The sequence below is a fragment of the Chiloscyllium plagiosum genome, chromosome 41 (genome assembly GCF_004010195.1).
Source record: "Chiloscyllium plagiosum isolate BGI_BamShark_2017 chromosome 41, ASM401019v2, whole genome shotgun sequence".
NCBI classification, from domain to species: domain Eukaryota; kingdom Metazoa; phylum Chordata; class Chondrichthyes; order Orectolobiformes; family Hemiscylliidae; genus Chiloscyllium; species Chiloscyllium plagiosum.
In genome coordinates, this window is record NC_057750.1 from 10,220,420 (window position 1) to 10,231,521 (window position 11,102).

Here is an 11,102-nt window from a genome sequence, read left to right on the forward strand (position 1 = left end):
CCGTCACCCCCTAGCCCCCTCCCCAATGGGATCCCCACACTCTCTAGCCCCCTCCCCAATGGGACCCCCTCCCCTTGGTACATGGAGGTTCACTCTGGGTGGGGGGGGTTCCTCAGTTGTCAGATCGCGATCCCCTCCCCCACCCCGAGGCTCCGCTCGTTCTCCGGTCCCTGTGCCCGATGTTGAGGGGAGTGGAGGATGTTTATGTCCCGGACCCCGATGTTTTAATTCCGTTCCCCTCACCGAGCTGCCGCGCCGACCTCCCACTCGCCTTCGTCCTCGGACACTCTCGGTTTCTCCCGATTGCCTCCGCCGCCTCTCACCCAAACCTGCTGCTGCTGCTGATCATCCCGCCCTCCAAAACCCACTGAATGACCACCGCCCTGACCAATGGAGGGGCGCTCCTCTCCTCGCCTCCACCAATCCGACCCGGTGGAACCGCCCAGCTTGTGTTCCGCCCCCCCCTGCCCAGTGTGTTCGGCTGCGCCGCCCGTGCGCGGCCTCGTGCGAGGCTGGCGTGATTGACAGGCCGTCTCCATGGCGACCGCTCAGGCGGCCGGTCCGCGCTGCTCCTTGAGGCACTTCAACGTGAGCGGGCTGCAGAGTGAGAGGCGAAGTGCAAAGGTGCAGCAGTGATGCATGCAGCCCCGAGGCAGTGTGGGGTGGCAGGCACGTGTGCAAACAGTGCAATGCAACGAGCAGGGTCTTCAGGAAATAATTGTACGCGGTGGGGCAGTGCAAAGCGTAAAAATCTTTGCAGAGCTTTGATTGATGGTCATACTGAGCAACAGATTGGGCACCTAGATGGAAATCTGAACATAAGGAGTTAGACGCAGGGTATTTGGGCAACCATTTATTAAAATTAAGGCTGTTGAGTGGTGGTCCAGAGGCTCACTGAAGATGTTACCTCATATGGTGATGAAACATCTGAAAATGAACCTTCCAGCTCTGCGAACAAACCTATGGGCATGTGGTCATGTCTCTACCTGTGGACCAAAGGCCTGGGTTTAAGGAACAAAAACATCAGTTGCTGGAAAGCTTAGCAGGTCTGGCAGCTCCTGTGCAGAGAAATCAAAGTTATCATTTTGGGGTCCCAGTGCCCCTTCCTCAGAACTGATGGTAGCTAGGAAAAGGCCTGGGTTTAAGTCCCAGAGTGAGACATTATATCTGAATAGGTTGATTAGAAATTTTATTCAAAACTGTCATTGACAGATTTTTAAACTGTAAGGAAATCAAGAGTTATGGGGAAAAGGCAGGAAAATGGGGTTTAGAATTAAATTTTATTGTCATGTGTACTCAAGCATGTTATTGTGTCACCACAGTCTCACCAGAGCGTAGGGGGCTGTTCTCTCATTAGAGAGAAGCAATTGGTGGTGATTTAACCTGAGGGCCATCAGACCTCAGGTGAGGGAAGAGGTTGAAAAAGAAGAGTCCTTCATGGTAACCTCAAACCAGTGATGGGAATTGAATTCATACGATTAGCATTACAGTGCTCTGTTAACCAACAATCCAGCCAACTGAGCTAAACCAATTCCTACTCAAGTGTAGGACTATGTTGAAAAGTGTAGGAAGTTGTTCTTATCCAGAATTAAACAAATAACAGAATAATGAAAAAAGAACCAAAAGGTAAGAAAACATTTGGATCTAAGGTCTAAAGTCTTATCTCCATAAAGGAGTCTCACAATCTCATTGAATGGCAGACCAGACTTGATGGGCTAAATGGTCTATTTCTGCTTCTATGTCTATCTTAGTTTACAGTGCCAGGGACCCGGGTTCAATTCCAGCCCTGGGCAACTGTCTATGTGGAGTTTGCACATTCTCCCCATGTCTGCGTGGGTTTCCTTTGAGTGCTGTGGTTTCCTCCCACAGTCCAAGGATGTGCAAGTTAGGGTGGATTGGTCATGCTAAATTGCCAATAATGTTCAGGGATGTGTAGGTTAGGTGCATTAGTCAGGGGGTAAATGGAGAGTAATGGGGAATGGGTTTGGGTGGGATACTCTTCGGAGGGTCGGTGTGAAATTGTTGGGCCAAAGGACCTGCTTCCACACTGCAGGGATTCTATGATTCTATCTCTTTCCCCATTCTGACAGAGGTGACTGACTGTAGTTTTGGGAGCCATGGCACCAAAGCTAAAATGATGTGGAGGAGCCGGTGTCGGAGTGGGGTTGTCAAAGTTAAAAATCACACAACACGAGGTTATAGTCCAACAGGTTTATTTGGAAGCACTAACTTTCAGAGTGCTACTCCTTCATCAGGAGTATAGGAGTACATTTAAAAGTGGAGAAAGTTGCTATTATCCGGTGACATCTTGGTTACAAAACCAGAATTAAACAAACAACAGAAAGAAAGAGCTAGAAGGTAAGAAAACATTTAGATCTTAAGCTACCTGATGAAGGAGCAGCGCTCCGAAAGCTAGTGCTTCCAAATAAACCTTTTGGACTATAACCTGGTGTTGTGTGATTTTTAACCAAAGCTAAAGGCCACCCTTGCTCTTCCCAATGGTACCAATGCTCTATGAATCAAAATCCATATCTTCCACATCAATCCTTGAGCCATGTGCTCAGCTCTCTGATTTTAATTATCTGCTGCCAATTATCTACTTGTTGCTCAGGTCATAATCCAAAGATCATTTCCTTTGTGGTAACACTTATTAGTTCAGTCCCTTACTGTTCATATTCCCGTAGCAGAACCTCTTTTCTAGTGACAGGCAGGAATTCGAGAGCTTAGAATGCAGCAGGCTAAAGGTTAAGTATCCACTGATAGGGTTTCAGCTGCTGAGCAGATTACTGCTCCTGCTCTGAAGACAGGGATCACACATATTCCTTCATATTTTAAACATTTGTAATCAACTGTTCAGACTCACCTCTGAAGCAGCTGGTGAAAAATATGTTATTAGAAAAGTGCATCAGGCCAGGCAGCAATTGGGGGGGGGGGGCTTGTGCCCGAGGCGTCGGTTCTCCTGCTCCTTGGATGCTGCCTGGCCTGCTGCGCTTTTCCAGCAACACATTTTTCAGCTCTGATCTCCAGCATCTGCAGTCCTCACTTTCTGAAGCAGCTGGAACTTGAATGCAGGTCAGTATTCCTCAAGAACCCCTTACACATACACTTTCACTCCCATTCTCATCACTTTCTTTGAGTGCATCAACTCAAACATTTTACCCCCTCCCAACACTAGCTTTAATGCACCTTATAAATGGTTGTAAATTGCTGAGGTTCCAACTTCTATATAAGATGCCCTCCAAATACACAGCCCCTTATCCTTACTGGCGCAATGCAGAATTTCCACAGATACCTCGGAATCACTGACCGATGACGGTCCAAAGAGGAGGAGGAGTATCTGGGAAGGCACCTGGAAACTTGCCACTGGGAGAAAGCAGAAGCTGGGCGAAAAGGGCAAAAGGAACGTGCTGCCACACCAATGCCCCAACCACCCCATCCCGTGACCACCAGCTGCTTCAAGTCTAATAGAGTCTGCTGTAGCCACATTAGTCTGTACAGCCACCTTGGGACTCACCCCGAGAGTGACAGAGAGTCATCTTAGTCTGTGAGCAACCATCAATGTTGACAATTCCTTCAGCACGGTCCCTCACTACAATTTTCACCAATTCCACATCCATGATCCCAGTTGTCGCAAACATGTCACAAAAACAGAAGTTGCTGGAAAAGCTCAGCAGGTCTAGCAGCATCTGTGAGGAGAAATCAGAGTTAATGTTTCGGGTCTGGTGAGGATCACTGGATCTGAAACACGAACTCTTGATTTCTCTGCACAAATGCTGAGCATTTCCACTAACTCCTACTTTTGATTCTGATTTACAGCATCCGCAGTTTTTCTGCTCTCTGTCTCAAACGTGTCTCCTCCTTTCACAGAATGTTCAAGCAGGTAATACATTTGGAAAGCCAAACCTGGCCTCCAGGACTCAGCGCTTGTGCAAGCTTCTTTTGTAATCCGAAAAAAAAAGCTGCTCAACATATTTGCACTATCACCTTCCCAATGGTGCCTTTCAAAATACCCAATTGTTTGCAGCCACATGTATTTATAGAGGTCTTGTCAGATAGTTAGAATCCCACTGACCGTTCTGACCATTTATTTTTAAAACACAGTAACAGTACATTATATTCCTGTCCATTGCTCATCTACTTGGAATTACTTGCTTTGTGGATGACTGATTTTTATTCAACCTAGAGAAACACAGCACAGGAGACCACTTGGTCCATTGTGTCTGGGCTGGTTCTCTATGAGAACCTCCCCAAACCTTTTACCCCATATCCTTGCATTTATTCAACTTTTTAAAATTCTCTCATGGGATGTGGACATGGCTGACTGGGCCACTATTTATTGCCCGTCTCTAATTGCCCTTGAAAAGGCAGTGGGGAGCTGTCTTCTCAAACCACTGCAGGCCACGTAAGTAGATGTACAATGCCACTAACGAGGGATTTTTTTTTAACCCAGAGACAGTGAGAGAACAGAAATATATATCCAAGTCAGGATGGTCTGGGGCTTGGAGAGGAGTTTGCTGCAGGTGGTGTTTCCATGTATCTCCTGCTCTTGTCCTTCTAGATGGAAATAGTCGTGGGTTGAAAGGTGCTGTGTAAGAATCTTTAGCAAATTTCTGCAGTGTATCTTGTAAATGGTACACACTGCTGCTACTGAGTATTGGTGATATGGGGTGGGGGGTGGGGGGGAAGGAGAGAAGGGGAGTGGATGTGATGCCAATAAAATCAGCTGCTTTGTCCTGGTTGGTGTCATGCCTCTCCAGTGTTGTTGGAGCAACACTTATCCAGGCAAGTGGGGAGTATTCTATCACACTCCTGACTTGTGCCTTGTAGACAGTGTACAGGCTTTAGGGAGTCAGCAGATGAATTACTCACTGCAGGATTTCTCGCCTCTGGTCTAATCCATTAATAATTGCATTACCTTCCCACCACCATCTCTGAAAATAGTGCCTCTATTGAATTCCCCTTTGGTCATTTCCCTTCACGTGGAACTAGGGAAGGAAGCTTGGACAGGTTGGGCCCAAATCTTTTGGAGTTAAGAATAAGAGGTGATCTCATTGAAACATAGAAGGATCTTGAGAGGATGTTTCCTCTTGTGGGTGAACACTAAGACTAAGAGAAATAACATAAAAGATATCCCTTTATCAACAAGGGGAATTGTTTTTATAGGAAAGTGAAGAAGGCATTTGATGATATGCTTGCATTGGTCAGTGCATTGAGTGTAGGAGTTGGGAGGCCATGGTGCAGCTGTACAGGACATTGGGTAGGCCACTATTGGAACACTACATGCAATTCTGGTCTCCCTGCTATAGAAAGGATCTTCTGAAACTTGAAATGGTTCAGAAAAGATTTACAAGATTGTTGCCAGGTTGGAGGGTTTGAGCTATAGGGAGAAACTAAATAGGTTGGTGCTGTTTTCCCTGGAGCATCAGAGACCAAGAGGTGACCTTATAGAGGTTTATAAAATCATGAGGGGCTTGGATAGGGTAAATAGGTAAGGTCTTTTCCCTAGGGTAGGAGTGGCCAAAACTAGAGAGCATGGGGCTGTAAGTGAGGGGGGGGCGGATTTAAAAAGGACCTATGGGGCAACCTTTTCAGAGAGGGTATATGGAATGAGCTGCCACAGGAAGTGGTGGAGGCTGGTATGATTACAACATTTAAAAGGCATCTGGATGTGTATACAAATAAGAAGGGCTTAGAGGGATATGGGCCAAATACTGGCAAACGGGACTAGATTAATTAAGGACATTTGATCGGCGTGGACGAGTTGGACAGAAGGGTCTGTTTCCGCCCTGTATATCTCAGACTCTCAAAAGTGTCATTTGGTTGTGGAAGCCTCTTCCCCAGAACATTGGAGAGGCTGGATCATGGAGTCAGTCATTGAATTTAACCCCAAGGCTGAAATAGACTTTCAACAGACAAGGGAATGAAGAGTCATTGGGTGCAAGCAGGAAAGTGGAGCAAAGGTCCAAAATCTGATCAGCCACGATTCAGTCCTTCCCCTAAGTCCTACGTTCCTTCACACTTTGTAGAAAAAGAGCAATGATTCTTCTGTTCTGGCCCAAAAGCATGCTTCAGCCAGAGTCTTACAGCCCAGAAACAGACTCTTCAGTGCAACCGGTCCAAAGCCGCACCAGCATAGCACGTGGTTGCTTTAAGAAGTAGGTTCTCCAATTTTAGAATGTGAAACTTCTAGAAACTTGTCCGTCAGCCATCTGATGTCGTATCTGAACTTTATTTCCAGCTTACAGCCCCCAGTTCCTGCACCACCACCATAGCTTACAATGTAAATTGGCTTGGCTTACTGTCCAATGAAGGTAGACTTTTGGTGCAGTGGGTATTTCGGTCTGGTTCAGCACCAGGAGCTCCAGGTTAAAGTCCAACTCCAGGAGTAGTATCAATTTGTAAATCCTTCCAACACCAATGGCAGATGGTGAAAGTGAGAGAGATGCTAGAGATTCCTGGTCAATTGTGGGATGAAGAGAGATTGGAGCCATCATTCATAACTCCAGTCGTACAGAATTGTAATAGAGCAGGTGGTGTCCATTTGGCTCCCATCAAGCCATCACCTGTAAGTATACATTCCCATGTCAACAGTCTCACTTTGGTGGTGGTGGTGGGTGTTGGTGATTGGGGTTGTGGCAAGGACATTGGCTATGGCTGGATTGAATCAGACAGCTCCCAATAACATGGGGTCAACTCCCATTCTGGCTGACTTGCATTTGGAACCTGCCCTTGGCAAACCTTAACATTGTAGGTCAGACTTAACATTAAGCAAAGAACTGAACAGGATTAAGAAGCGCATAATCTTTCTCCTCCAAATTAAAATTAGCAATACGCAAATTTTTATTTAGAAAAGGCATTTTTTTGCATACATCAGAATAGCTCAACCTTTGCCTTGGGATCTTTGAGAGAATAATATGATAAACGTGTGCAGAATTTCACGGTTCACTTGCATAAAATGCCAATGGTAATCCATACTCAAGGTCAACTGCAAGTGAGGATGCAAAACCTTTTTTTGGAAAGCTAGCAGTTCTTTTACAGTGACTGTACTTTCTCGAGAAAAGGGCTAGAGGGCCCAATGGGAGAGACACATTTGAAGGCTGTTGTGGTGCAGTGGTAGTGTCCTTATCTCTGAGCCAGGAGACCCAGGCTCAAGTGCTACCTGCTCCAGGAGGTGTGTCATCACATCGGAGCAGGTTGTTTGGAAAATATCAAACGGCATTAGTTTGGCCTCAGGTGCAGTGTTGTGTCCAGCTTTAGGCACTACACTATAGGAAGGATGTGAAGGGACTGGAGAGTGTGGAAGAGCTTTACAACAATGGTTCCAGTGATGAGGAACTTTGGTTATGAGGACAGATTGGAGAAAAGTTGGGACTGTTTTCCCTAGAGTAGAGAAGACAGATGATTTGTTTGAGGTTTTCAAAATCAGAAGAATGTAAATAGCTGGAATAGGCCATTCAGCCCCTCAAGCCTACACCTCTATTCTACAAGGTCACGACTGATCTGCCCCAGACCTCAACTCCTCTTTTGTGCCAACTCCTCATATCAAGGAGTTGAAGGCTATTTCAGAAATCTATCTAATTCCTCTAAACAATCAAGCCTCCACAACTCTCTAGGGTAGAGACTTCCAGACATCATCCATCCTTTGTATCCCAGTTATTATCCTGTTAATCTGTAACTACATACCCATAGTTCAAGATTCCTCACTAGTGGAAACATCTTCTCAATATTTATCTTGTTAAGCCTGCTCAGAATCTTGTATATATCAACAAAATCATCTCTCATATCTTCTAAACTCTACTGAATAAAGGCCAAAGCTCTTTAGCTTTTCTTGTAAGTTTGCAGATGACAGTAGAATTGGAGGTGTAGTGGATAGCGATGAAGGTTAGCTCAGGGTACAACAGGATCTTGATCAGATGGGCCAATGGGCCGAGGAGTGGCAAACTGAGTTTTAATTTGGATACGTGTGAGGGGCAAATCAGGGCAGGACATTTACACTTTATGATAAGATGCTGGAGAGTGTTGCTGAACAAAGAGACCTAGGAGTGCAGACTCTCAGTATCTTGAAAGTGGAGTCGCAGGTAAATTAGATAGTGAAAAAGGCATTTGCTATTCTTGCCTTTATTGGTCAGAGCATTGAGTATAGGAGTTGGGAGGTCATGTTGTGGAGGACATTGGTTAGGAATAGTGTGCGCAATTCTGGTCTCTCTCCTATAGGAATTACGTTCCGAAACTTGTAAATCTTTTCTGAACCCTTTCAAGAGTGTTGCCAGGGTTGGAGGGTTTGAGCTATAGGGAGAGGCTGAACAGGCTGGGGCTGTTTCCCTGGAGCATCGGAGGCTGAGGGGTGACCTTTTCAGGGTTTGTAAAATAATGAGGGGCATGGATAGGGTAAACAGACAAGATCTTTTCCCTGGGTTGGGAGGAGTCCAAAACAAGAGGGCATAGGTTTAAAGGTGAGGGGGGAAAGATTTAAAAGGAACCTAAGGGGCAACGTTTTCATACAGAGGGCATGGAATGAAGTACAAGAAGAACTGGTGGAGGCTGATACAATGGCGACATTTAAAAAGGCATCTGGATGGGGATATGAATAGGAAGGGTTTAGAGGGATATGGGCCGGGTGCTGGCAAACGGGACTAGATTAATTTAGGATATCTGGTCGGCACGGACGAGTTTGGCTCTGTTTCCGTGCTGTACATCTCTCTGACTCTAACTCCTCCATCCCAGGAATCAGTATCATCCGTCTCTTTTAATCTGCCTCCGATGCCAGCGTATGCTTTCTTAAATATGGGGATCAAAACTGGGAGGTCTGGGCAGAGTAAATAGGGAGAAACTGTTCTTACTCTTGAAACAATGGTGAACAAGAGGGCACAGATTTAAAGTAAATAAGCAAAAAAACAATGAGGAATATAGTTTTCACTCAAAGCGGTCACAGTCTGGAATGCACTGCCTGATGCTGTGGTGGAGGTAGGCTCAGTTGGGCTACTGTCATCTGAAAAAGGAAGAATTGCAGGATTAGAGGGAAAAGGTGGGAGAATGGCAAGAAGTAAATTGTTCATTCAGAGCTGGTACAGACCAAGAGAGACCTAATGGCTTTCTTCAATGCTGGAATAACTCTGCGACAAATTGCTACAGGTGTCACATTACAGATAATTCTAACCAACCGGTTTAGAAATGTTATGATACGCCTCAGGAGCAGGCGAGACCTGAACCTAGGCCTTCTGTCTCAGTGGTAGTGTGCCACAGGAGCCTCAGCAGATGTCACAGTATATCCACACAGAGACCACACACAGGTCAGCACAACTACAACTAAACCCCAGTAGAAATCAGTGACTAGGGTAATGTGAAAGGATCAGGGGACCCCATGAATCTACTGCCCAGATTGTTTAAGAGGTGCCTTCTGCAATCATCCATTTGTGACACACCGCTTTCTGGGATCTTGCTGTGCACTCATTGGCACTTCCTGCAGGGCGGTGGTTATGCTTCAATCTCTCACCTCGAAAGCAACCAGGGAAACAACCTGAAGCTGCGAAAGGTGCTAAATAAATGGAAGTCCCTTTCTTAGATATAAAAGAGGGGAATTCCAGATTAGTTTAAAAATACAGACACACGCAATTCTTCAACTCGTGCTGCTCACGAGGTTTCTGGATTGGAGTTCTAAAACATATCGTGCTGAGTGGATATTCGTTAAAAATCACAATTGAAGTAAGAGTCACTCTTTTACAGTTTCCAGTTAACAGAAGGGAACGGTGTTCCTTGGTGAAAATATGGCAGAGAGAGACTTTCCAAATCAACAGGGGGCTGGATGCAGGAGATAGGGAGGTACCGTTCCCACTTGCAAAGCGAAAGGTTAGATTTAAAAGCCGAGTTGGTCGATGAAGCAAAACAGAGGAGAATCTATTTTCTTAAGCAATGTAGAATGCACTGCCTTAAAAAAAAAGCAGGCTCACTTTCAATTTTCAAAAGGGCGTTTGGATTGATTTAAGAGTAGGAAGAATGTGCAAGGTGACAGGGAGAAGGCAGGAGAACAGCGCTAGGTAAGACGCTCGCTCGGAGAGCCAGTGCAGGATCTGCGGGAGGAATGGCCTCCTCCTGCACTGGGACAATTCAGAACTTCTCCCTCTCTGCCTCCTTTCCCCCCTCAAAAATGAGCAAATTCCGGTTCACTCAGACAGCCACACTATGAAAGGCAGCCACAGCAACATGGAGCTGTTGCCAATGTTGCACGTCATTGCCGCAGCTCCCCATTCAAATGTCTCTCTACAGTTCGGTGATCTCACAATCCAGGCCTCAGACTGCTTGGACGTGCCTCCTACTCATTGAGGGGCATCTGAAAGAGAGACAGAAGAGGGAAATCAGGATTCACTCCACACTGCTTCTGCCCCCCCTTTCCAGGTTTCAGTTACAGAAACAACTACAGAGATGGTGGCACAGTAGTAATGCCATTAGATGAGTAATACAGAACCACAGGCTAATTTGAGAAAATCTGGTTCGAATCCCACCATTGCAGATGGTGGGATCCAAATTCACAAGAAGAAAAATCCAGAATAAAATGGTAGCCATGTATCTATTAACAATTGTCATAAAAACCCATCAGGTTCACTAATGTCCTGTGAAGATAGAAATTTGCTGTTCTTACTTGGTCTGGCCTACATGTGACTCCAGCTCCACAGCAATGTGCTTGACTATACAATAGACTTTAGGTCATTAGGGATGGGAAATAAATGCTGGATGAGCCAATGACACCACATTTCATTAAAGAATTTTTAAAAAGTAAAGCTAGCCAGTGATGGTAACCATGACAATGATCATTCATTGTTGTAAAAAGCATAATGGTTCACTAATGGCCCTGCAGGGAAGGAAATTTACTGTCCTTACTTCACCTTGCCTACATGTGACTCCAGCTGAAAATGTGTTGCTGGAAAAGTGCAGCAGGTCAGGCAGCATCCAAGGAACAGGAGAATCGACGTTTCAGGCATAAGCCCTTCTTCAGGAATGAGGAAAGTGTGTCCAGCAGGCTCAGATAAAAGGTAGGGAGGAGGGACTTGGGGGAGGAGCTTTGGAAATGCGATAGGTGGAGGGAGGACAAGGTGAGGGTGATAGGC

General features: G+C 45.7%; 2 protein-coding genes across 7 annotated transcripts in view; both read right to left on the reverse strand.

The window, feature by feature from the left end:
* The window catches only part of cipcb (CLOCK-interacting pacemaker b), a 16,144-nt gene extending 15,796 nt beyond the window's left edge, over positions 1 to 348 (reverse strand). Inside the window, exon 1 of one of the 3 annotated variants that reach the window (XM_043680914.1) lies at positions 244 to 348. The gene's annotated coding sequence lies outside the window, so the exon portion shown is untranslated. The remainder of the gene's footprint in view (positions 1 to 243) is intronic. The other 2 variants (XM_043680915.1, XM_043680916.1) reach the window with 2 other exon arrangements.
* Positions 349 to 8,656: 8,308 nt separating this feature from the next.
* LOC122542835 (vascular endothelial growth factor A-like) overlaps positions 8,657 to 11,102 on the reverse strand; it is a 37,511-nt gene continuing 35,065 nt past the window's right edge. For all 4 annotated transcript variants that reach the window (XM_043680918.1, XM_043680921.1, XM_043680920.1 and 1 more), the window contains one exon: positions 8,657 to 10,327. In XM_043680918.1, coding sequence (XP_043536853.1) covers positions 10,288 to 10,327 — 40 coding nt within the window. In that variant the 3' untranslated portion in view covers positions 8,657 to 10,287. The remainder of the gene's footprint in view (positions 10,328 to 11,102) is intronic.